General features: G+C 46.4%; 1 protein-coding gene across 1 annotated transcript; it reads right to left on the bottom strand.

Annotated features, from left to right (window-relative positions):
• Positions 1–328: 328 nt before the first annotated feature.
• Positions 329–19,098, bottom strand: TERF2IP (TERF2 interacting protein). Its single transcript, XM_029599659.1, has 3 exons — positions 18,131–19,098; positions 12,824–12,978; positions 329–2,683 (listed from the first exon to the last, which is right to left on the bottom strand). The coding sequence occupies exons 1-3, from the start codon at positions 18,930–18,932 to the stop codon at positions 2,234–2,236; spliced, it is 1,407 nt and encodes a 468-aa protein (XP_029455519.1). The 5' UTR covers positions 18,933–19,098; the 3' UTR covers positions 329–2,233.
• Positions 19,099–23,904: the final 4,806 nt, after the last annotated feature.

Below are 23,904 nucleotides of genomic sequence, written 5' to 3'. Positions count from 1 at the left end.
CGTCATATTCCTTTCCAGATTTTTTTTTTTTTTATATATATATATATATTAATATATATATATTAGTCAAACGCCTTCTGAAAATCCAAATAAACTACATCTACTGGTTCACCTTTATCCACATGTTTATTAACCCCTTCAAAAAAATGAAGCAGATTTGTTAGGCAAGACTTCCCTTGGGTAAATCCATGTTGACTATGTTCCATTAAATCATGTCTTTCTATATGCTCTATGGAAAACTAACAGAATTGGAACTGGCACTAGCAAGCCAGCATTCTCCAAGTTCCAAATAATAATAATAAAGCAAAAGAAGCAGCTGAATCTGAAAAACTGTGATGATCATCTTTATTAATTAATTACTATGGCACAGCATTGAAATTTTACAGATTCCTTTCAGACACCAAGTGCAATACACAACTTGGAACAAGTGAATTTCAGTACAAGTATTTCAGGAAGATACTAATTTTATGATAATAAAAATATATTGACTATGCACTAGAACAGTGTTTTCTACATTTTCAAGCCCAAAGCACACCTACATTACAAAATGTTGTATGGCATACCAGTCTCCATGGAGCAGACAGTGTGGACATAAAGAGGACTTGGCAAAAAAAAAAAAAAAAAAAGAGTTACAGAAGCACTAAAAGTCCCACCACTGTCTTCCAAATTTTAAAACAAAGGGCAGGAGGGGACAGAGACATACCTGAACTCATCACAATGGACCAAAGGTAAAAGTTAGTGTGGTAAGGGCATCTGGTTCAATTAACCTTGGCTGCTTTATGTGGCTGCCAGAGCTCCTCCATTGTCAACCAACACTCAGTGTCCTGAGCATACTCTTCCTATTTCACTCAGCCTGAGGAGGAGAGATAGAGGCTAGAAGGATTAAAAGGAGGCAGCTAAAGAGGAGAAAGATGAGGTGGTGCTGTGTGCACTGCACAAAGCAGGTCCCAGCTCTCCATCCCCTGCATGCTATTAACTACCAGACTGCAGGGCTCATGCTACAGCTAGGAAGAAGAGGCATACTCTCAGAAAGAAGCTCCCACATGTTTAAGAGCAACTACTAGTGTCTCTTCTTGCTGAGAGCAAAGCCTAGGTGCCGACCTGGATCAGAGCATCAGGCAGTGGTGATTTTTTGAGACACATCTAACCAAGTCTGAAGGCACAAATGATTGGGAAACACTAAACTAGAACTGATATGTAAAGTGATATATTGCAAATACATATTGTGGATATTCTGAAGATTAGATCTAGTACTGTTATGTTATGAACGGTGCTTACCACCCATGTTTTTAGAAGCTTTTAATTAATGCTGTCTATTGCTAATGTATATACAATGTATTATTGTAAGTGAAAAAGATGTTGATATTGTTTATCTTCATGTATTATGTATATTGTTTGTAATCCACTTTGATTGATTGAAAGGCAAAATATAAGTGAGTGAGTAAATAAATAAATAAAGGTTGTAGATAAGCTGTTAGAAGTCACAATAGCCCTTTTCACAGAATTAGGGTATGTCTTTTCATCAAGAATACAAGAACATAGCACAGTACTGTTCCTATACACAGCACTGATAATCTATTTAAACAAATATATATAGCCATATATGCTTTCTTATATACATCTTTTATTCCTGCAAAATTATTTACATTTTACTAGACTATAAAGCACACTTTAAAATTTGGTGAATACTTAAGACAGATTTGATGGGTTGCAAATATACGAAAGGTTTTTAGCGAAGTTCCTAATTAAAAGGGCGTGTTTGCGAGTGTCTGTCTCAGAGCATACACTGCTGTGTTTCATGGCACATTGTTTCTTGGATTGTTTCACAATTTTTCATAGAACCCTGAAACAAGCATATAGTCAGCCTCAAACTCATCCAGCATTTCAGCCGTGGATGATTAGAATACAGTCAAGCTGCTCTATCAGAGCAGTTCATCTATTTCCACTGTAATACCAGATGGTAACAAGAAAAGCAGAAATCAGGCACACCTAAAAAAATAAAATAAAAAATAAAAACAAACAAAAGTTTAGTATAGATGAAGTTCTCTGCATGAACTGAAACCTTGTTCTATACTAAAATGTCTGTTTCTGCTATTCTGGCTTCAGTATCCTGACATTACCACTTCGTCAGCACTCTGCTAGATTACCCTGTAACTTGCTGTAAACTGCAGGACTCGTGAGGATGTAATACCATCAGACTTGAATGTTTTGCACACAGATTCTAACAAGCCACCTAACTATTTAGAAATTTATATCGCTTAGCTACATTTTCAGCTCCAAATTTGTTTATTAATTTCCTTCTGAACTTTGGATCCTTTTCCTCCAAGAGCATGTCATCCTGAAAGGTCCAGAGAGGGTACCCATCAGCCCGTCGTTTGTTCTTCAGAAAGTACTTTGTGGCTTCCAGTTCACCACTGTTTTTCAGTAAAGCTTGCGTAATAACTGACAAACTAAAGCCAAACTCCTCCATTAATCTTTGAATGCATCCTTTAAGCTCCTCCTCCTCAGTCTTGGGAGGTCCCGATGTCATTTCTCCTTGAGGGAGGGGATCAGGGTCAGCAGAGTCCTCACTCATTACATTCATCTGTGTCTCTTTCACAGTTTGTGGCTCAGGGCTTTCAGTCTGCTCTTTATCCTTCTCAGGAGATAATGCTTCCACTATTTTAAGGGTCTTATCGTTTACCTGTATAGAAGTAACCAAAGCAATGGTCAAGTCAACATTTATCTCATAGATCAATACTCTTATTGTTCATGTAAACAAAGAAAATATCTGCTTCATGTTCATTTGAACACAATGCTGCATCTTATAAAAAATAAATGACTGGTGTAGTGTTTCAATGCAATCCATTCTCCAGATTCTCATCAGCTTAGCTTCTTGGATGAACAGTACCCAACTGAAAAGGTTAAGTATTTTAACCTAGTTTATTTACTAGGTATGCATGGATTATGAAACAGGCATGATACTGTACATTTTTGTGGGCCATCAGTTCTCCAAAAGCATTTAATGAGGCACAAAGCCAATAATAAGCTTTCAGCTGAATGAGAAGTGTTGATAAACTACTGTGACATACTCTGAACCTTTAAACCTTCACTATATATAATGACTTTAACATGTAGACAATATCCTTGCATTAGTAAAAGTAGCTTCAAGTGTGAGAACAAATATACTTCCAAGTCCTCACCATTTCTTCAATTCAAAGATATAAAAATAATAAAACTTCTTTTGTAAGTAGACCACCATATCAACTTACTACTTTATAATGGACAGGTTAGAAAGTTTTACACATGCTTGCTAAGAAAATTCTAACCCTCCTCTTCATGGCTGCTTATACCAGACCGATGTCACAGTGCTATTCAAAAGCACTCCACTCATACCAAATAATGTATTGTTAGAGCAACACCAGACTAGTCAATGAAGCTTGCATACATAGTAGAACATAAGAAATTGCCATGCTGGGTCAGACCAAGGGTCCCATCAAGCCCAGCATCCTATTTCCAACAGAGGCCAAAACCAGGCCACAAGAACCTGGCAATTACCCAAACACTAAGAAGAAAGGAAAATTAGTTCTTACCTGTTAATTTTCGTTCCTGTAGTACCACGGATCAGTCCAGACTGTGGGTTCAGCCTCCTTTCCAGCAGGTGGAGACAGACTAAAACTGAAAGGATATCCTATATGAGGATAGAGCCTATCCTGTAACCCTTCAGTATAACCAATGTCAAAGCAGAAAAACCAAACCCAGAATAGGATCAAGCAAGTAACCATAAAGCTCAAAGGAGCAACTGTAAAACAATAGGATGAACATGGTATAGCTATACGCTCTTGCATATACTTGGTGTTTAGAACGACCAAGGCTTCCGGTGTAATTGCTCAGTATTCTTGCACAAAAACCTGAAATATTAGAATCTGCAAAACCTGCAAGAAAACAAGCTTCGAGAGGACAGAAAGAAACCAGACAGGGAAGGGCGCCTGGACTGATCCGTGGTACAAGAAAACAAAGAGGTAGGCGATCTATGATACCGTCAGGTGAACACAAAAGGAATAGATGCCGTTATCTTTTCCAAATACTTTATTGATGCAGAGACGTTCCAGATAAATTATCTGGAACGTCTCTGCATCAATAAAGTATTGGAAAAGATAACGGCACCTGATCCGTGGTACTACAGAAACGAAAATTAACAGGTAAGAACTAATTTTCCTTTCCCTGTACGTACCCGGATTAGTCCAGACTGTGGGATGTACCAAAGCTTCCCTAAACTGGGTGGGACTGAGACAGTCCCGCTCGAAGTACTTGCCGCCCAAAAGATCCAACAACCGGATCTTGCACATCCAGACGGTAGTGTCGAGAAAAAGTATGCAAGGACATCCATGTGGCGGCCCTGCAAATTTCTTGTGGAGAAACGAGTTGACTCTCCGCCCAAGAGGTGGCTTGAGAGCGCAGAGAATGAGCCTTGAGACCCTCGGGTACAGGTCGACCTTGGCAAAGATAGGCTGAGGAGATGGCTTCCTTCAACCACCGCGCAATAGTGGTCTTAGAAGCTGGCTTACCCCGATTGGGACTGCTCCAGAGAACGAAGAGATGGTCCGAGACCCGAAAGTCGTTAGTAACCAGGAGGCAGCGAAGCAGGACTCGCTTGACGTCCAGCCGGAGATCATCCCCAGTCGTACCCGCAACCTCCTCTGGGGAGAACGCTGGGAGTTCCACTGACTGGTTGACATGAAAGCTAGAAACGACTTTAGGTAAGAAGGAAGGGACAGTCTTAAGAGAGACCCCGGAATCGGAGAAGCGTAAGAAGGGCTCCCGACAGGACAACGTTTGGATTTCAGAGATCCGCCGAGCGGAAGAAATGGAGACCAAAAAGACAGTCTTTAGCATAAGGTCTTTTAGCGTTGAGCGACGGAGAGGTTCGAACGGGGCTGCACAGAGGGCCCGAAGGACCAGATTGAGACTCCACAACGGACAAGTGGCACGAGAAGGGGGGCGAAGATGCTTTACGCCCCTCAGAAAACGAATCACGTCCGGATGAGCTGCCAGGGAATGACCTTCCACCCGACCTAAGAGAGAGCCGAGCGCAGAAATTTGAACTTGAAGAGAACTGAGGGAGAGGCCCTTAGAGAGGCCCTTCTGAAGGAAAGATAAGATCACCGAGACTGGGGCGGAACGCGCTGGGATACCGGATTCCACACAGCCAGCCTCAAAAACCTTCCAGATATGCACGTAGGCCAGGGAAGTCGACTGTTTTCGGACCCGAAGCAAGGTGGAGATGACCTCCTCCTTATAGCCCTTACGCCTCAGGCGTCGCCGTTCAAAAGCCAGGCCGCTAGACAAAAGCGATCGGCCTGGTTGAAAAATACAGGACCCTGCCGAAGTAGGCTAGGGAGATGACCGAGGCGGATGGGTCCGTCCGTCACTAGGTTGACGAGATCTGCGAACCACGGCCTCTGTGGCCACTTGGGTAATACTAGAACCACGGGTCCCCGGTGGAGTTAGATTCTTCTCAGGACTTTTCCCACCAGGGGCCACGGGGGGGGGGGGGGGGGGGGGGGGGGAACACGTACAGCAGGACGTCCGCTGGCCAAGGAAGAGCCAGAGCATCCACGCCCTCTGATCCGTGTTCCCTTCAGCGGCTGAAGAACCGATTGGCCTTGCAATTGCGCAGGGTCGCCATGAGATCTAGGTGGGGAGGACCCCACCTGTCCACTATCAGATCCATGGCCGCCTCTGAGAGCTCCCATTCCCCCGGATCGAGAGCTTGACGGCTGAGGAAGTCGGCTTGAATATTTTCCTTGCCCGCGATGTGGGAAGCCTCCAGGCACTGTAGATGTCGTTCCGCCCAAGAGAAGAGAAGGCTGGCTTCCAGGGCCACCAGAGGACTGCGAGTGCCCCCTTGACGATTGATGTAAGCCACTGTGGTAGAGTTGTCGGACAGAACTCTTACTGCTTTGCCGCGGGGAGCAGGGGGAGAAACTCCTGGAGGGCCAGGCACACCGCCAGGGTCTCCAGCTCATTGATATGCCAATGAGTGACTCGGCGACCAGGTTCCCTGGATTGGGAGAGACAAACCGCACCCCAGCCCGACAGACTGGCGTCCGTGGTCACTATCGTCCATTGTGGCGCTTGGAGGGGCATCCCCTGGAGGAGATGAGGAAGCGATAGCCACCACTGCAAGTCGTCGACTGTAGAGTCCAAAAACGGAAGGACTATGTGAAACTGTTCCGACACCGGCTGCCAACGGGACAGCAAAGCTTTCTGTAACGGACGCATATGAGCAAAGGCCCAGGGCACAAGGTCGATGGTGGAAGCCATGGATCCCAGGACCTGCAGGTAGTCCCGAGCCGTCGGGGAGGGTAGCGCAATCAGGTTCTGGATTTGCTCGATCAGCTTGAGGGCGCGTGCACGCGGTAAGAAGACCTTGCCTGCTCAGGTGTCGAAGTGGGCTCCCAGGAACTCCAACTCCTGGGAGGGCTGGAGATTGCTCTTGGAGAAGTTCACTATCCACCCGAGAGAAGCCAGGAAGGACATCACGCGATCCACCGCCAGTTGACACGAGGCCGCCGACTTGGCCCGGATGAGCCAGTCGTCCAGATAGGGATGAACAAGGATTCCCTCTCGGCGAAGAGCCGCCGCAACCACCACCATGACCTTGGTGAAGGTGCGAGGCGCGGTAGCGAGTCCGAAAGGAAGTGCCCGTAACTGGAAGTCCTGGTTGAGAACATGGAAGCATAGGTATTTCTGGTAATCGCGGTGAATCGGGATATGGAAGTAAGCCTCGGCAAGGTCGAGAGAAGCAAGGAACTCTCCGGGCTGGATCGCCGCAATAACCGCTCGCAGAGTTTCCATGTGGAAGTGAGGAATTTTGAGGGCCCGATTGACCCTCTTGAGGTCCAGGATCTGACGATAAGGGCCGTCCTTCTTGGGAAGGACGAAGTAAATAGAATACTGGCCGGCGCCACGCTCCCTCTCTGGGACCGGAACCACCGCGCCCAGAGCCAGGAGTCTGTTCCACTGCGTCCCTCTTGGACTGCCCGCATGAGGAAAAGAGAAAGAGATCCGGTAGGTCGCGGACAATTTCGAAGGCATACCCGTCTCTGATGATGTCGAGAACCCACTGATCTGACATGATCTTGACCCATTCCTCGAAAAAGAAGGAGAGGCGGCCGCCTAGGGGAGGGACCGAGGAACGAGTCAGCCGAACTTCATTGTGTGGCAGGCTTGGGGGTGGAGCATGCGGTTTGGCCCTCACGAAAGGGCCGCCGACCACGAAAGGGCTGCGACCAAGACTGAGACCGGGAAGAATAACCTATCGAAGAACCACCCCGCCCGCGCGGAGTGAAACGACGCTGGCCCCGGGAAGCGAGAACGGGAAGGCGTGTAGGACCGGGTGGATTTAGGACGGTCCTCCGGAAGCTTATGGACATTGTTGTCCCCCAAGGAGTCCATAAGCTTATCAACACATTGTGTCAGAAGTAGAGCAATGTGTTGCGTCGGGTCACGTATACAATGAAGCACAACACGCAAGGTTCCTTATTGAATTAATTTTGATGAGTCATTTGAACTATGAGTGATTTAAAGACTGGAACAAGCGGCGGTGATTGGTTGTAATGTTTTGCACTATCAAGAGGCTGGTCAAAAGCAGTTCTGGGAAGGTGTGCCCACAGCTGAAAATGACTTTGGGTTATATCGATGGTATAATGAAATGTGGTGAAGATTGACATTTTATGAGAGTGGTGGAACAAGAATAAAAGTCTTAAGAAATGAAGTTTTGAGAGATATAACCTGCTATATGAGATTCGAGTCCCTGAGGAAGCCTGATTGGGAGGCGAAACAAGGAGATCCTTTGTTAAACACAGAGGAATATGGGAATAAAAATGATGTGAATAACCTTTATGTAGTAATAATTCTATACACCTGACATTGTTATAGTGATGTAAAATATATGCAGGTAATTGATTGTAATCTTGGATCATTGAATATCATTTGTGCAATACAGATATTTTTATATTGGTTGGTGTGTGATTGATGGATGAATGTGTGAGTTTAGATTTTAAATGTCTAGATAGGTAACATACCTTGTGATTTCTAATAAATGATAAATTATAATTTACATGTATGTGGTCTCTCTGTGATGTGATATGTTTATGTGATATCAGAGAGTTTAGCTAAAAAAGCATTTTCCCTCTATATAATTACCTTGTTGGCTACATCTGCTGGAGACAGACAAATACTGAAGGGTTACAGGATAGGCTCTGTCCTCATATAGGATATCCTTTCAGTTTTAGTCTGTCTCCACCTGCTGGAAAGGAGGCTCAACCCACAGTCTGGACCAGACCTGGGCAAGGGGCGGCCTGCGGGCTGAATCCGGCCCGCCTACGGTCTGTGACCGGCCCGCCCACTGCTGAGAGCAGACGGAGAATGAGGCACGCTGCCTTCCCTCAAGGGAAGGCAGCGTGCCTCATTCTCCGCTCCCTCGCTCCCCGATTGGCCGGCCAATCGGGGGAGCGAGGGAGCGGAGAATGAACTGTTTTTTTTACAGCATTCGGTGGGGGGGGGGGGGGGGGGGGGGGGGGGTGAGGGAGTGACTTGAGCGAAGACACGCTGTCCGATTGGCCGGTGCTGGGCAAGGCTTACCCAGCACCGGCCAATCGGACAGCGTGTCTTCGCTCGAGTTTCTTCCTACCTACCTACCAGTTCCGCCTTCGTGGTCTTTTTCAAGGGTCCCCAACCACCGGTCCGTGGGAGTTTTTTGCCGGTCTGCGGCGCGCGCTCCCGGTCTCTCCCGCTGCCGTTGCCGCTGGGCTGTCAGCACGTTCAAGCCCAGCGGGAACGGCAGCAGTGTTAGAAGCTGTGGTACCCGCGGCTGGCCTTTTCTTCTTCCCGCGCCTGCACCCCCCCTCCCGTGACCCGGAACAGAAGTGATACACGGAGCGGTGCGCGGGAAGGAGAAAGAGCCGTGCCGCGTCGGCTCCCGAGCAATTGAAGCAGCCAGTAATCGAGAAAGGAGTCAGCAGCATGAGCCTCCCGCGGCCGATGGGATTCTTCTTTCTTGGCCTTCGGGGGCTGCTGCAGCTCCCATTTGTGCTCCGGTAGGGGGGAGAGGAAGTGAGAAAGAGAGAGAAGCAGCCAGCCAGCCTGTGTGTGATTGACTGGTCAGAGAGCTGATGTGTGTGTGTATGTGAGAGACAATGAAAGTGATTGCTCAGGAAGATGACTGATGTGTATGTGAGAGTGTGAGACATTAGTCAGGGAGGTGACTGATGTGTGTGTGTGTGAGAGAGAAAAAGCATGGAAGTGAGAAGTCTGGGTATGTGGGAAAGCATGAGCGTAAGAAGCCTGGTGTTGTGGGAGTGAGAAACCTGGGTGAGTGTGCATGCATGAGAGAGAGAGACTGCTTGGTAAGGTGACGGTGTGTGTGAGAGAAAAAGACTGGTGTGTGTGAATGTGAGAGAATGTGATTCAGGGAATGAGAAGCCTGTGCACGTGGAGAGTGAGCATGGAAATGAGAGAGACTGGTGTGTGTGTAACAGAGAGAAAGTGATTATGGGAATGAGAAGCCTTTGCATGTGAAGAGAGTGAGCATGAGAGTGAGAAACCTGGGTGTGTGTGAGACAGCATGGGAGGGAGAAGCCTGTATATCTGAAAGAGAACTTGGGAGTGGGAAGCCTGTGTGAGTGTGTATGCATGAGTGAGATCAGGTGACTGGTGTGTGTGTGTGTGTGTGTGAGAGAGAGAGAAATAAAGTGATTATGGGAATGAGAAGCCTGTGCATGTGAAGAGTGAGCATGGGAGTGAGAGACTGGTGAGTGAGTGTGTGGGTATGTGTGTGTGAGAGAGAGAGACAGAGAAAGTGATTATGAGAGTGAGAAGCCCATATATGTAAGAAGAACACGGGAGTGGGAAGCCTGTGTGTGTGTGTGTGTGTGTGTGTATGGCATGAGAGAAACTGTTCAGGAAGGTGACTGGTGTGTGTGCCAAAGACTGTTTGGGAGATGATTGGTGTGTGAGACACAGAAACTGGTCATGGGGGCATGACTGGTATGGTGTGTGTGTGTGAGAGACATGGGCACTAAGGAAGAGGACCATAAGTATAGAGCTTAGCTTCTACTGCTGCTTCTGGTGTGTGCCACGGCCTGCAGGGAAGGGGAGTAGGAGAGCTGCTGGAGGGGGTAAGTAAAGATGGCTTTAAGTTTATTTTTCTTGACTGCCATTTTAATTGTGTGATGTCTGCTTTTTTGAAATATTTTATTGGTGTTTGGAGAATGTTTAATAGTTTTTATGAGTTTTTAATTGTTGGATGTTATTCTGTTCATAGCTGTTTTGAAACATTTATTCTGCTTATTAGTATAGTTTTACAATTATTTCTGTGTGGGGATCTATAGCTGCTTGCTATTCTGTTTTCCTAATAAGAGGTGTATTGGTTTTTAGGACCTGATTTAATATTTGTGGTGTTGCCTTTTCATAGATAGGGTTGCTCCTGTTTTGTATTCCATAATACAGGTGTAACTGTGTGTGGATTAGTTTATGTGCATTACTACGGATCCTGGGAGTATGTTAGGTCGGTTCTGTGTCTGTTACCGAGATGAGATATTTTGCTAGCATGTAAGCGTTTGTATCGGTCTTATTTGTTGTGTTTTCTCAGAGGTCTTTTCATAAGTAGGGCTATTGAGAACTGAGTTAATTATATTAGTCCGGCCCTCTAAAACCATCCCAATTTCTCATGCGGCCCCATGGGAAAATTAATTGCCCACCCCTGGTCTGGACTGATCCGGGTACGTACAGGGAACCCATGCTACTGATGCAATTAACAGCACTGGCTATTCCCTAAGTATAATTGATTAATAGCCATTAATGGACTTCTCCTCCAAGAACTTGAATACTGTGTACAATTCTGGTCGCCGCATCTCAAAAAAGATATAATTGCAATGGAGAAGGTACAGAGAAGGGCTACCAAAATGATAAGGGGAATGGAACAGCTCCCCTATGAGGAAAGACGAAAGAGGTTAGGACTTTTCAGCTTGGAGAAGATACGGCTGAGGGGGGATATGATAGAGATGTTTAAAATTATGAGAGGTCTAGAACAGGTAGATGTGAATCGGTTATTTACTCTTTCGGATATTAGAAAGACTAGGGGGCACTCCATGAAGTTAGCATGGGGCACATTTAAAACTAATCGGAGAAAGTTCTTTTTTACTCAACGCACAATTAAACTCTGGAATTTGTTGCCAGAGGATGTGGTTAGTGCAGTTAGTATAGCGGTGTTTAAAAAAGGATTGGATAAGTTCTTGGAGGAGAAGTCCATTACCTGCTATTAATTGGGTTGACTTGGAAAATAGCCACTGCTGTTACTAGCAACGGTAACATGGAAGAGACTTAGTTTTGGGGTACTTGCCAGGTTCTTATGGCCTGGATTGGCCACTGTTGGAAACAGGATGCTGGGCTTGATGGACCCTTGGTAGACCCTTGATAGATGCTGGATCTAGACTAAGGGGCGCCATGTCCCTGGGGAGCCCTGTTTGAGGGGGGGGGTCCGCTGTGCAATGCTAGGTCCGGCGTACTGCTCGAGATGATGGAGCCTGGTACCGGCTGGGGAGGGCCATGAGTTGGATCCCCTAGGGCCTCTTCGCACTGTATACACAGGGCAGTGGCCTCCTCATGCTGTGCGGCTCTAATGTGGCATGCTGCACAAAGGCCCCGAGCCTCGAGTTTCTTTTCCGGTGGTGCCATGGGTTGTGCGTGTAAAATACAGTTCTGCGCTCCGGTGTGTGAAGTTGTACGTGTAGGTTGGGTGAGCGCTCAGGGAGATGTGCGCGCTGTTGTGCGCACAGGTCGAAGTTATGCGCCTGGCACAGTAAGCGCGTCGCTTGTACACAAGGTACTTGGGCGCGCAACGTTGTGCGCACAGATCGGAACGGCAGATAGGGCAGTGAACAGAGCAAGATGGTGACGGCGACCACGCGGACAATATGGCGACCACCTTGGAGGGTGTCCACGTGGGAGGACCCTCTGATCTGACCGGGGTCTAGCCCTGCTAGGGCAGATCAACCCGGTGGCACTGGTCCCGGCTGGTGACCTGTACGTCTCCTCGAGCTTTGGAGACCGGAGACTTTTAAATAGATTTCTACCTTACCTTGTCTCGGCGCTTCCCGGTCTCGTTCCGGGCGGTCTCCGGCTGCAGGGGGAGAGGGAAAATACCTTCACCGCCACACTCTAGGTTGCACCCACTGCCTCTCAGCCTCACCCGATGTCGGGGGCTAGGTCCCCGCCAAGAGTCGGACGCCGGACCAAGGCTTATCTCCGAAGGATCGCGGAAATCACCTCGGGAATTCTCAACTGGGGGAGGGACCCAAAGGGTGTCACCGCAGGAGAGTGGGGCTCGTATGTAGAGGTAAGATTTCTTCTTGATTTGGTTTTCTTTGGTAAAATTACTCTAACGCTGTGCGAGCGTGCATAGAGTCCCTAACTGCTATGGAGACGGAAAATACTGAAGAGCTGCACTTTCTGCAGAGGTATATGTACTAGGGCTGACGTCAGATTGAAATCTGACTCCGTCTCCAACTGCTATCAGGAGTACATTGTACCCATTGGTCCTGAGTCCACCTGCTACACGCTAGGAAAAAAAAAGTTAATGAAACTGTAAAAATATATTAAAAAAATAAAAGTTGGGAAAGGTAGGGGACAAGTTTTCTCCAGGCCCCCTTAGAAAAATTTGGGCCGGTGTCCGGGTTCTTAGTAAGATTTTTTTATCCCTGCCTATAAGCTATAAGTAGCTAAACCACATACACTGCTACAACAGTATTAGATGAATTTACAAGATTTCGATTTATACCTCAATTTCTTGATTAGTGGTCTCAAAGCGTCCAATGATTCCTTCCTCTGCTGACAGCTCCTTTTCTGCTGCTTTCTTTTGAACCTTCAAAACTTTATCACTATTCAGATTGCTTTCCTCCTGCATTTTAGCAGCTTTCCTCATATGCAATTTTGCTGCAATTAAAAAAAAAATACGAGATTAAAAACAAAGTGGGCCATGCTGTTAGTCATCTCGATTTCCCTCTCCCTAGAATCATCATTTCTTTTGCATAAGAACCATTTTACATTTGTTTTTCATTAAACATCTAGAGATGATTTTTCTCACAAAATTCCTCCAACTGAATGTCCGAAGAAAACATGCCTTAGGACAAGTCAAGAGGACCTCTGGGAAAAAAAAAAAAGCACGTCTCCAACCATGCCATAAATTATAACCTAATCAGACTTTTCACCATCGGCACTGTTTACTGGTCAACTCTAGGAGTAACACAGCAGCTTCATTTTGAAGCCTATTTGAAATCTGTAGGAATGGAATGGCGTGGCAGCTGCTGGAAATCTCCATTAGACCAATTAACCTGCACAAGAACATAAGAAATTGCCATACTGGGTCAGACCAAGGGTCCATCTAGCCCAGTAACCTGTTTCTAACAGTGGCCAATCCAGGCTACAAGTACCTGGCAAGTACCCAAACACTAAGTAGATCCCATGCTACTGATGCCAGTAAAAGAGTGGCTATTCTCTAAGTCAACTTGATTAATAGCATTTAATGGTCGTCTCCTGCAAGAACTTATCCAACCCTTTTTTAAATCCAGCTACACTAACTGCACTAACCACATCCTCTGGCAACAGATTCCTGAGCTTAATTTTGCATTGAGTGAAAAAGAATTCTCTGATTAGTTTTAAATGTGTACTTCATGGAATGCCCTCTAGTCCTGTTATTTGAAAGTGTAAATAACAGATTTACATCTACTCGTTCAAGACTTCTATCATATCCCCCATCAGCCGCCTCCTCTCCAAGCTGAACAGCCCTAACCTCTTCAGCCTTTCCTCATTGGGGAGCTGTTCCATCCCCTTTATCATTTTGGTTGCCCTTCTCTGTACCTTCTCCATCGCAACTATATCTTTTTTGAGATGTGGCGACCAGAATTGTACACAGTATTCAAGGTGCAGTCTCACCATGGAGCGATTATAGAGGCATTATGACATTTTCTGTTTTATTAACCATTCCCTTCCTAATAATTCTTAACATTGTTTGCTTTTTTGACTGCTGCAGCACACTGAGCTGACGATTCTAAAGTATTATCCACTATGATGCCTAGATCTTTTTCCTGGGTGGTAGTTTCTAATATGGAACCTAACATCGTGTAACTACAGCAAGGGTTATTTTTCCCTGTATGCAACACCTTGCACTTGTCCACATTAAATTTCTTCTGCCATTTGGGTGCCCAATCTTGCAAGGTCCTCCTGTATCACAATCCGCTTGTGATTTAACTACTCTGAATAATTTTGTATCCGCAAATTTGATAACCCCACTCATATTCCTTTCCAGATCATTTATTTTTATATATATACACTGAAAAGCACTGGTCCAAGTACAGATGCCTGAGGCACTCCACTATTTACCCTTTTCCACTGAGAAAATTGACCATTTAATCCTACTCTGTTTCCTTTCTATTAACCAGTTTATAATTCACGAAAGGACATCGCCTCCTATCCCATGACTTTTTAGTTTTCTTAGAAGCCTCTCATGAGGGACTTTGTCAAACGCCTTCTGAAAATCCAAATACACAACATCCACTGGTTCATCTTTATCCACATGTTTATTAACCCCTTCAAAAAATGAAGCAGATTTGTTAGGCAAGACTTCCCTTGGGTAAATCTATGTTGACTGTGTTCCATTAAATCATGTCTTTCTATATGCTCTATGATTCTGATCTTGAGAATAGTTTCCACTATTTTTCCCGGCACTGAAGTCAGGCTCACTGGTCTATAGTTACCCGGATCGCCCCTGGTGCCTCTTTTAAATATCGGGGTTACATTGGCCACCTTCCAGTCTTCAGGTTCAATGGATGATTTTAATGATAGGTTACAAATTTTAACTAATAGATCAGAAATTTCATTTTTTAGTTCCTTCAGTACCGTAGGATGCATACCATCCAGTCCAGGTGATTTGCTATTCTTTAGTTTGTCAATCTGGCCTACTACATCTTCCAGGTTCACAGTGATTTTGTTCAGTTCGTCTGACTCATCACCCCTGAAAACCATCTCAGGAACTGGTATCTCCCCAAAATCCTCATTAGTAAACACGGAAGCATGGGATCTTCTTAGTGTTTGGGTAATTGCCAGGCTCTTGTGGCCTGCTTTGGCCTCCGTTGGAAACAGGATGCTGGGCTTGAAGGACCCTTGGTCTGACCCAGCATGGCAATTTCTTATATTCTTAATCCAATAACAAACATCTGCAGACTCTGCCATGAAAAGTTCACAGGCATGATGGTGGTGATTATTTATCCTCTCTGCAACAGAAAGGGTCAGAAAGAGGATAGGAAAAAGAAGAGCATACATATCCATGCATACTTACAAAGGAATTGGAAAATTCCTGTTATATATTTCCCACCTCTCCCCCCCAGAGGAAAGCTGAAGCACAGAGAGAACTAGCTGCCAACCATAAAGGCCACTGCAAAATCTGCATCTTAAAACTATGTCCTGAAATTCAGTGCAGTTTCTTAACACAGAAGCTCATTTTCTTTTTTAAATCCCAATGCAGTAAGAAAATAGTATGCTAATGTACTGGGAGTTTAAAAAAAAAAAAAAGGCATACAGAAACATAAGATGTGTGCAAAGGTATACGTAAAAACATAAAATATGCCAGCCCAACATCATGTGTCCAACAGTGCCCAATCCAAGACACAAGCACCTGGCAAGTATCCAAACATTAAACAAATCCCAAACTACTATTCCTTATTGATTAGTAGCAGTTTATGGACTTCTCTAGGAACTCAACCAAACTTTTTTTAAACCTAGTTATACTAACTACCGTAACCACATCCTCTGGCAATAAATTCTAGAGCTTAACTACATGTTGAGTGAAAAACATTTCTATGATTTGTTTTAAAAAAGCTACTTACTAACTTCATGAAGTGCCCCTTGTCCTATCATCTGAGAGTAAATAACTGATTTACATTAACCTTAGTGTACAGCAAAACGATTTATGCATAGAAAATGTGTACAAATGTTTTCCACATATAAAGTATGATTTGTGCGCAAAATTGCATTCTGCACAGAAAGCATTTTTGTGCATAGATCATATTTTGTGTTGTAAAAACATGTTTTGTGCACAAAAAGCATGCTTTCCACACATAAAAAATGAGTTATTCAGACAAAAAATGTTTTCAGCATAGAACATGTTTTTTTGTTCCCATAAATCATAAGTTAAGCATAAAAAACATGCTTTTTATGCACAAAGTATGTTTTCTCCACATAAAATACCAACTGCAGGTCCCAGCAGCAGAACTCCAGCTTCTGCCCATACATAGTACATGACAGCACAAGAGGACCAAATGGTCTAGTCTACCCAGCAAGCTTTTTATGGTATCTGCCACACAGGATACCCCCATGTTTCTCTTAAGGGTAGGAACTGCCGCTCCATGCAGTTATCCCCAAGCCTTATGATAACCCAGAAAAAAAAATTACTACTAACAATTTTTACTGGGTGATGAGACTCCTTGAAAATTCAAACAGTGCTGCTTGACGTGCTTTGCTTATGGACTTGGCTGTAGAAGCATTCCTGTGCTTTTTCCCTTATATCTTTGTGTCGGTGCCCCAGACTGTAAAAGTCAGGGCCCATGTTGGTTGTCATCTGAATCCAATTCCTCTTCCTCCTCCCTCCCCTCCCCAGCTCCCAAAGTGGAGAGTGATGTTGCATCAAAAGCATCAAGGCTTATTGGTTAAGGGTAGTAATCCCATGCCTTCTGTTAAGGGTAGTAACTCCACCATGAAGTTTCCAGCCCACCTCTCTGCATTAGAGGTGAACTGCTAATGCCATCACTAGCATGGAATTTCCACACAAAGGCTTCCAAGTTAAACACACTTGTTGGCAAAACTTCTTGCTACATTGGCAGCAAAGTTTGTGTAGAGACGTCTTAGGACTCCACTAGATGACCCTCAATCCCAGCCCTTGGGTTAGTCAGTAGAGGGGAATACCATTCTTAACAGCATCTCCCCACGGGAATGCTGGAGTGGAGAGCTCCTGGTATACAAGGAGGATTTAGGAGAGAGTAGTGTATGGTCATTCTGACTTGGAATTAAGGAGTGAGGAGCTGGTTTTCTTCACTCCCAAGTTTAAGTTTAGGCATCCTGGCCTGATCTTTCATTTGGGAGAACTTCCTTTATTGCACCCCTGGCTTGTGAGGATCTGCCTCTAAATGGGAGAGAGACTATTTTCAGAAGTTTTGGAACTCTGGGTTGTAACCAAACCCAAGTGAGGACCTGATACTTCTTGGAATAAGGACATGCCTCATATCCAGAGACAAGGGACCAGAAGAACTGCTGTACCCCTTTCACTGCCAATGAAGGAGCAACCGTGAATCATCATCTTAGAGGAGAGCTGTGGACTTTAATAGTGTGTGTCTTTTTCCCTTAAATTTGTGAGTAAGTTTTTCACCACCCTTCCTCACACTGTAGCAGAGTTATAACAGCCCTGTTCTCCCATCAAGAGAGATCCCCAGGAGGAGTTTGGAGTGCAAAGAAATGGCAATGCAAACTTCTCTGGAGACCCACCTCTGGTAATTCCACCCTTTAGGACACAGACTGGTCTTTGAAGACAAGCACGCCAGTGGATCTCTGGTATATGGGGGGGGGGGGGGGGGGGATGATCCCATTTACACCTTGTCCCACTGGGACACTTAATTCACCCCATGAGGGGATAAACCCTATCTCAGGAGCCTGTACCAAGGACAATTTTACAGAGAGGTATGAGGAGTCTAGTGAGGAAGAGAGCCCAGTTCTAACACGTGTAAACTTGGAAATTTTTTTCAAAGTAATTGGACTTTATTTTGAAGAAATCACAGTGAACTTACATTTTTTGAGCACCCAAAACTATGTCCTGTTTCCTGCAGCCTCATAGCAGGGAGGGGTATAACACCACCAAGGGTTAGAGAGTCCAATTCCAAGCCATGGGCCTAGGAGGCCAGTCCCCCGATATTAAGAATCCACAACCCGGGTCAAAAAGGCCTGGTGAAAGTATTATTTGGACTCAACAGTTACTCTGAATCCGTGCTTAGATCTCGAACCAGGTACTAGTAGTGGAAAAAGCATTTGCAGGTCCTCATACCTGCAGTTTTGTCCGGAAGATCCTCGATGCTACAGGTCTCCGTCTCCTCCTCCGGGAGCCGGATAGGAGCTGGGCAGGTATTACCTTGCAGTGATGTCTCCCCTTCTTCAATACGGTGGGTTTCCGAATGGGGCTGCAGAGTGCAGTCTCCGGCATGCGGTTCCTCCTCACTCTCATTCGGCTGCGGGCAGCGGGAGCAGTGCGGGAACACCACGAGGGGAACAAGGGTGCGGACCTCCAGCTGGTACGAGTCCTCGCGGCCCCGCAGGTGCTTGAGGTAGCGGTCGCGCATGGCTTGCCAGGAGTGACGGGTCAGCTGCAGCCGCTGCAGCTCCTTCCAGATGGCGTTGCCGGCGTACCCGCTCTCGGGAGCCGCATGGTCCCGCAAGTAGACCAGGATGGCCACATCCTCGGCCCGGGAGAAGGCGGTGCGGCCCGAGCCCAGGAAGCGCGGCAGCTCGTGAGCGCAGCAGGTGCCGGACACGTTCCCCGCCGCTCCCCGGAGCTGGTAGTCGCACACGTCCAGCTTCTCGTTGCGCTCCACGCAGTCGGTGACGTAGCGGACGGAAATGTACGCGGAGCCGGAGGCCTCGCTCTCCCCGGCTGCCCCTGCCGGGGGCGCCTCCCCCGGCTCCCGGAGCAGCACAGCCCCCGGCTCCTGCAGCCGACACATCACGCCGCCGCCGTGCAGGATGAGCGGGTGGAGCTGGCGCTTAGCGGCGCACGGGCGTAGATAGAAGCGCATAGGGCTGCCATCCTCCTTCACAAACAGCGTGCGCGAATGGTTGAAATCTGCAGCCATCGCGCGCCACCACAACCGCCAATCCCCTGCTCTCGGGGCCTTTGACGGCAGATGCTTGCGACAAATTCAGTGGCGCTTTCCGGCCGAGCCCCGGCTCACCGTGATTGGTCTGAAGTGGAGGTGTGTCCGTCGTCTGCCGTTTGCGTACCGGCCTAAGCGTCAGACGTTTGGCGGTTCGCCTTTTGAGTGGATTAATAGGTGTGCAGACTGGGGAATGGTTTGTGGATTTTCCGTGTTGCACCATTGCTCGCTGACCGGTACATGCCCACCTCTCCCACTAGCCGTTTGCCTTAACTAGCTCAGGGAGCCGGGATCCAGTCGCACTCGTGTTTTTGGGGGTTCAGCGATGCGGGCAGAGTAGCCTGGAAACCCTGTTAGGAGTCCTATAATACGCCAAATCCCACGGTTTTTACTAAAGCTTCCCCTTCCAGTCTCTAGCTTGCTCCTAGAAATGGGATGCTAAATACCGTACAGGCTATCTAATCCGTCCATCCTCAAAACTATTCCGCTTTAAAATCCCTACAACTCCTTCAGCGATGCCTTGTGCTTATCCCATTCTTTCTTGAGTTGACGTATTATGCTTCAGGCCGATGCAATAGGGTGCGCTGGTGGCAGCGCATACATCCCGTTGCAAAACGGCAATTAGCATGTTCAAAACGCGAGTAGGTAATAGCGCTCATCACATCTAAATGCATGTTGATGAAGCTATTATCTGTTCCCCCGATGCAAAAAAAAAAAAAAAAAAGTGTGGGCACATTTTTACCGCCCAAAATTAACGTTTTCCTTGAGGAGGTGTTAATTTGTAGCAGTGGCGTAGCCAGAATTGATTTTTTGGGTGGGCACAAGGTTAACATGGGTGGGCTGTAGGCATGCAGGTCTACTAGTTGTTTTTTTACTGATAAATAATGGCAAATTATGCAGCATAGCATTCACATCTACGCCTAAGTATGAGGTTTACTTGATACAAACATAATTCACGGTGATTTGTGGTACTTTAGCCTTCTTATTATTACAATTTTATACACGGCTCCTACCTGTCCATAAATTTTGAGAGAGCGGTTGTGTTGCTTATATTTAAATTGCTAACATCTCAAAATATAGATATATATTTTTACCTTTGTTGTCTGATCTTTGTATTTTTCTAATCAGTTGGTCCTGGTCTCTTTTTCCCATTTTTTCCCTTATAGCTCATTTCCTAATTCCTTTTCAGTGTCTTTCTTCTATTACTGTCTTCTTCCCTGCCACACACACACACACACACACACACACACGCTTTCTCTCACAGACTCCCTCTCACACACTCAAGCTGTCACTCTCATATGCTCTCCCCCACAAGCTCACATTCAAGTTCTCACTTTCTCACCCCTCCCCAGGCTTATATTCTTATGCACACACAGACGCACATCCAGGCACCCATTCTCACCCACACACACAAACCCAGACTCCCATTCTCACCCACAAACCCATGCTCCCAGTCTCACCCACACATATTCAAGCTCCCATTCTCATCCATACATATACACATTTAAGGTCCTATTCTCACCCACACATACACACATTCAAGCACCCATTCTTATCCACATATTCAAGCTTCCATTCTCACCCACATACACACCCAGGCTCCAGTTTTCACCCACACACACTCCCATTCTCATCCACACATACACATTCAAGCACGTGCACAGCTTCCGCTTCCTCCCCCCAATGCAGGAAGATCAGCTGCCTCTCCTGCTGCCACCCGTTCTCCTGCTATCTTCGGGTCAAACGGTGAGCCGAACTTCCTGTTTGGGGGAGCGGAAGCGCTGCGCAAAGCTTCCGCTTTCTCCCCCAAAGCAGGAAGATCAGCTGCCTCTCCTGCTGCCACCGGCCTCCTGCTATCTTCTTCGGGCGGTATGGCCCGCCGACCTTCCTGTCGGGGGGGGGGGAGCGGAAGCGCAGCGCACAACGTCCGCTTCCTCCCTCCCCCCCCCCCCAAGCAGGAAGATCGGCGGGCCATAGGGCCCGACGCCCGAAGAAGATAGCAGGAGGCCGGTGGCAGCAGGAGAGGCAGCTGATCTTCCTGCTTTGGGGGAGAAAGCGGAAGCTGTGCGCAGCGCTTCCGCTCCCCCAAACAGGAAGTTCGGCGGGCCGTTTGACCCGAAGATAGCAGAACGGGTGGCAGCAGGAGAGGCAGCTGATCTTCCTGCATTGGGGGGAGGAAGCGGAAGCTGCGCGCGCGCTTCCGCTCCCCCCCCCGAACAGGAAGGCCGGTTGGCCATACGGCCGCAGCAGCGCTTCCCCACGTGTGCCGTGATGGCGCGCAAGGCGTGGGTTCTCTTGTTCGCTGTCGCGGGGATGGGATCCCGCGACAGCCTTGCAGTTCCGGTGCTAGTTGGGTGGGCCTGGGTCTAAGTTGGGTGGGCACCTGCCCACCCAGGCCCACCCGTGGCTACGCCACTGATTTGTAGGAACCCAAAATCATGGCAATATTAAGTTGGAAGAACTAAAACAATTAGAAATGTGCCCAAACCCCCCCCCCCCCAAAAAAAAAAGTTTAAAGAATAAAACCAACGGTCACATTAGGAAAAGGGCCTCTCAATTAACGAGTGTCCATGTTCCTAACCTGCTGACAGTCACCTCTCCAGGGTGCCCCCTGCTGAGGGGGCACTAGGGGCATGCAGTTTAGACTGGCGCACATTAAGGGGCCGATGCAATACAGTACGCTCAGCTGAGCGTGAATCGCGGGAAATACACTTACCGAGCATTGGAGGGAACGGAGCGCAATGAGGGACCCCGGTAAGGGTGAAATAGAGAAGATGGACTTTGGATTTTTCCGTGAGGAAAATTCTCACAGAGCTCCTAAACGGAAAGGCAACTGCTGCGCGGAAAAAAAAAGAGACTGAAGGGCCACAAGGTTAGAGGCATGCTCAGTGTGCCAGTCAAAGTTCTAGAAACTTTGACAAAAGTGTTCCGTGACAGGGTTCCATCTGATGTCACCCATCTGTGAGGACTACCATCCTGCTTGACCCAGGAGAAAAAGTATTCACCGATCCTGAAGGAAGGTACATAATAGTTCTGGGAGAAGTAGATAGTACAAAATTTATTTTTTTGTAATAACCATGTGCTTAAGTTAAAGCAGGGTGAGCTTGTCTCACCCCGTGAAAATAACGGGCGGCAAGAGAGCGAGGCCCTAGTGAGGAAGAAAAACAAAGGGGAGGAATTAGAAAGGAAGGGGGGGAGGGGGCTAGGTAGGGAGCCAATAGGGTATAGGAATTTTAAAGGCAGACCAGGGATTGGACGAGGAAAGTGAGTCAATGGGAGCAGCCGTTACTGAGCCTCAGTTGGCGGGGAAACGGCAGATGCAGCAGGCAAGAAGCTTTCCCTCCCTCCCGCCCAGAGGTGGTCGTTGTGGTATTGTTAAAGTGTATTTGTCGCAGTGGTGGCGATAAACCTGAGCCCAAATGTTGTTGATTTATTGTATTGTTAAAAGGTATGCAAAAGGGGGGGGGAATCTTGTGCAGTGCGGGGGGGGGCTGCTGCACGAGCTGGCCAATGAGCAAGAGGGGGGGCCGATGCTCAGAGGCGATATCACTTACCCACGCTCGGACGAGGTGGGGTAAGAGGTCTGGAGGATACAGGCGGAGCTCTACCACTCGGACGAGGTGGGGGGCCGGTTAAGAATGATGTTACAAGGGGGGGGGGGGGGTCATGTTTTAGCTTTGTTATAAAGTTATGGGGCTCGGGTCTGGTGTAAATAAACTGCGGCCTTTATTTGACCAAATAAAGATGTTTGTCGTTTTTCAGTGAAGCAAGGAAAGGGGGGAATAGGGGGGAATGGGGGGGGGGGGGTGTAAAAGGAAAGCGAATATTGCCTCTCCCAGTTATATGCCTAATCTTACTTTTTTTCACTAAAATTATTTCCTTTGCTTGCTCAGTTCCCTGATTATCTGGTTCTTTTGTGTGGAGATTTCAATTCGTTGGTAGATCCATGTATTTATTTATTTATAGATTTTTCTATACCGGGGTACGTAAATAACATCACCTCGGTTTACATTCAAACAGTAATTCAGCATTGTGCTTTACATTATAACATGGTAACTGAACGAATACAATATAGTATATAACTTTGTATTAACAGAATATAAGCAATATATGAGAGATTGTGGCAGTTAGGAAGAGTAGTTGAGGATTCAGATCATTGATAGTAGGCTTTTTTAAATAGCCAGGTTTTAAGGTTTTGTTTAAATTTTTTGTGACAGAGTTCCTGGCGTAATTCAGAGGGCATGGTGTTCCATATTGTTGATCCAGCAATGATGAAAGATCGTTCTTTTGTACTAGAAAGTTTAGTCAGATTGGGTGCTGGGATATTTAGTTTGGCTAAATTCTGGAATCTCGTTGGGCGGGAAGACGTTTTGAATTGTATTGATGCTAAATCTCCACATCTACCTGGGAAATGTTACCTAATTACTGGTATACCTTTCCTTTTAAAAGAACCTCAACTTTTGGATATTTGGAGGGAACTATACCTGATTTTTCTTTCTACTATCATTCACATCAGACTTATTTCCATCTTGTTTATTTTTTAATATCCCGTACTGTATTTTCTAAAGAAACTAAGGCAAACATAGGCAATTTTGTTTTGTCTGATCATGCACCTATACCAGATACAGTTGGGCACCTGTTCCTCACCAGCATTTAAATGGCGCATTAGCCCTTGTTTGTATGATAAGGATTTTAAACTGTATCTTATGTGTAAAAGGGAAGAATACTTGGAATTTAGCCTTTCTTCTGAAATAACACTAGACATATCATGGGAAGCAGGGAGGGCAGTTATGAGAGGCACTATAATTGTTTATTCCATTGGGAAAAAACAAATATAGGGATAGTGAAATATTGAGACTTAACATGCAGTTGACTAGACTTGCCTATTCATATTTCCTTAAAGCAAGATACTGTTCAAACCCAGATTAAAAATCTTAGACACACTTTGACC

The sequence above is a fragment of the Rhinatrema bivittatum genome, chromosome 4 (assembly GCF_901001135.1).
Source record: "Rhinatrema bivittatum chromosome 4, aRhiBiv1.1, whole genome shotgun sequence".
NCBI lineage: Eukaryota > Metazoa > Chordata > Amphibia > Gymnophiona > Rhinatrematidae > Rhinatrema > Rhinatrema bivittatum.
This window is presented reverse-complemented; position numbering and strand designations above follow the sequence as displayed.

Coding starts and splice junctions, on each gene's coding strand:
- TERF2IP (XM_029599659.1), bottom strand. CDS start 18,932: ATGGCTGCAGATTTCAACCATTCGCGCACGCTGTTTGTGAAGGAGGAT. Junction 12,979..18,130: donor TCTTCCGGACAAAACTGCAG/GTATGAGGACCT, acceptor TTTTAATTGCAG/CAAAATTGCATATGAGGAAA. Junction 2,684..12,823: donor CCACTAATCAAGAAATTGAG/GTATAAATCGAA, acceptor ACTTCTATACAG/GTAAACGATAAGACCCTTAA.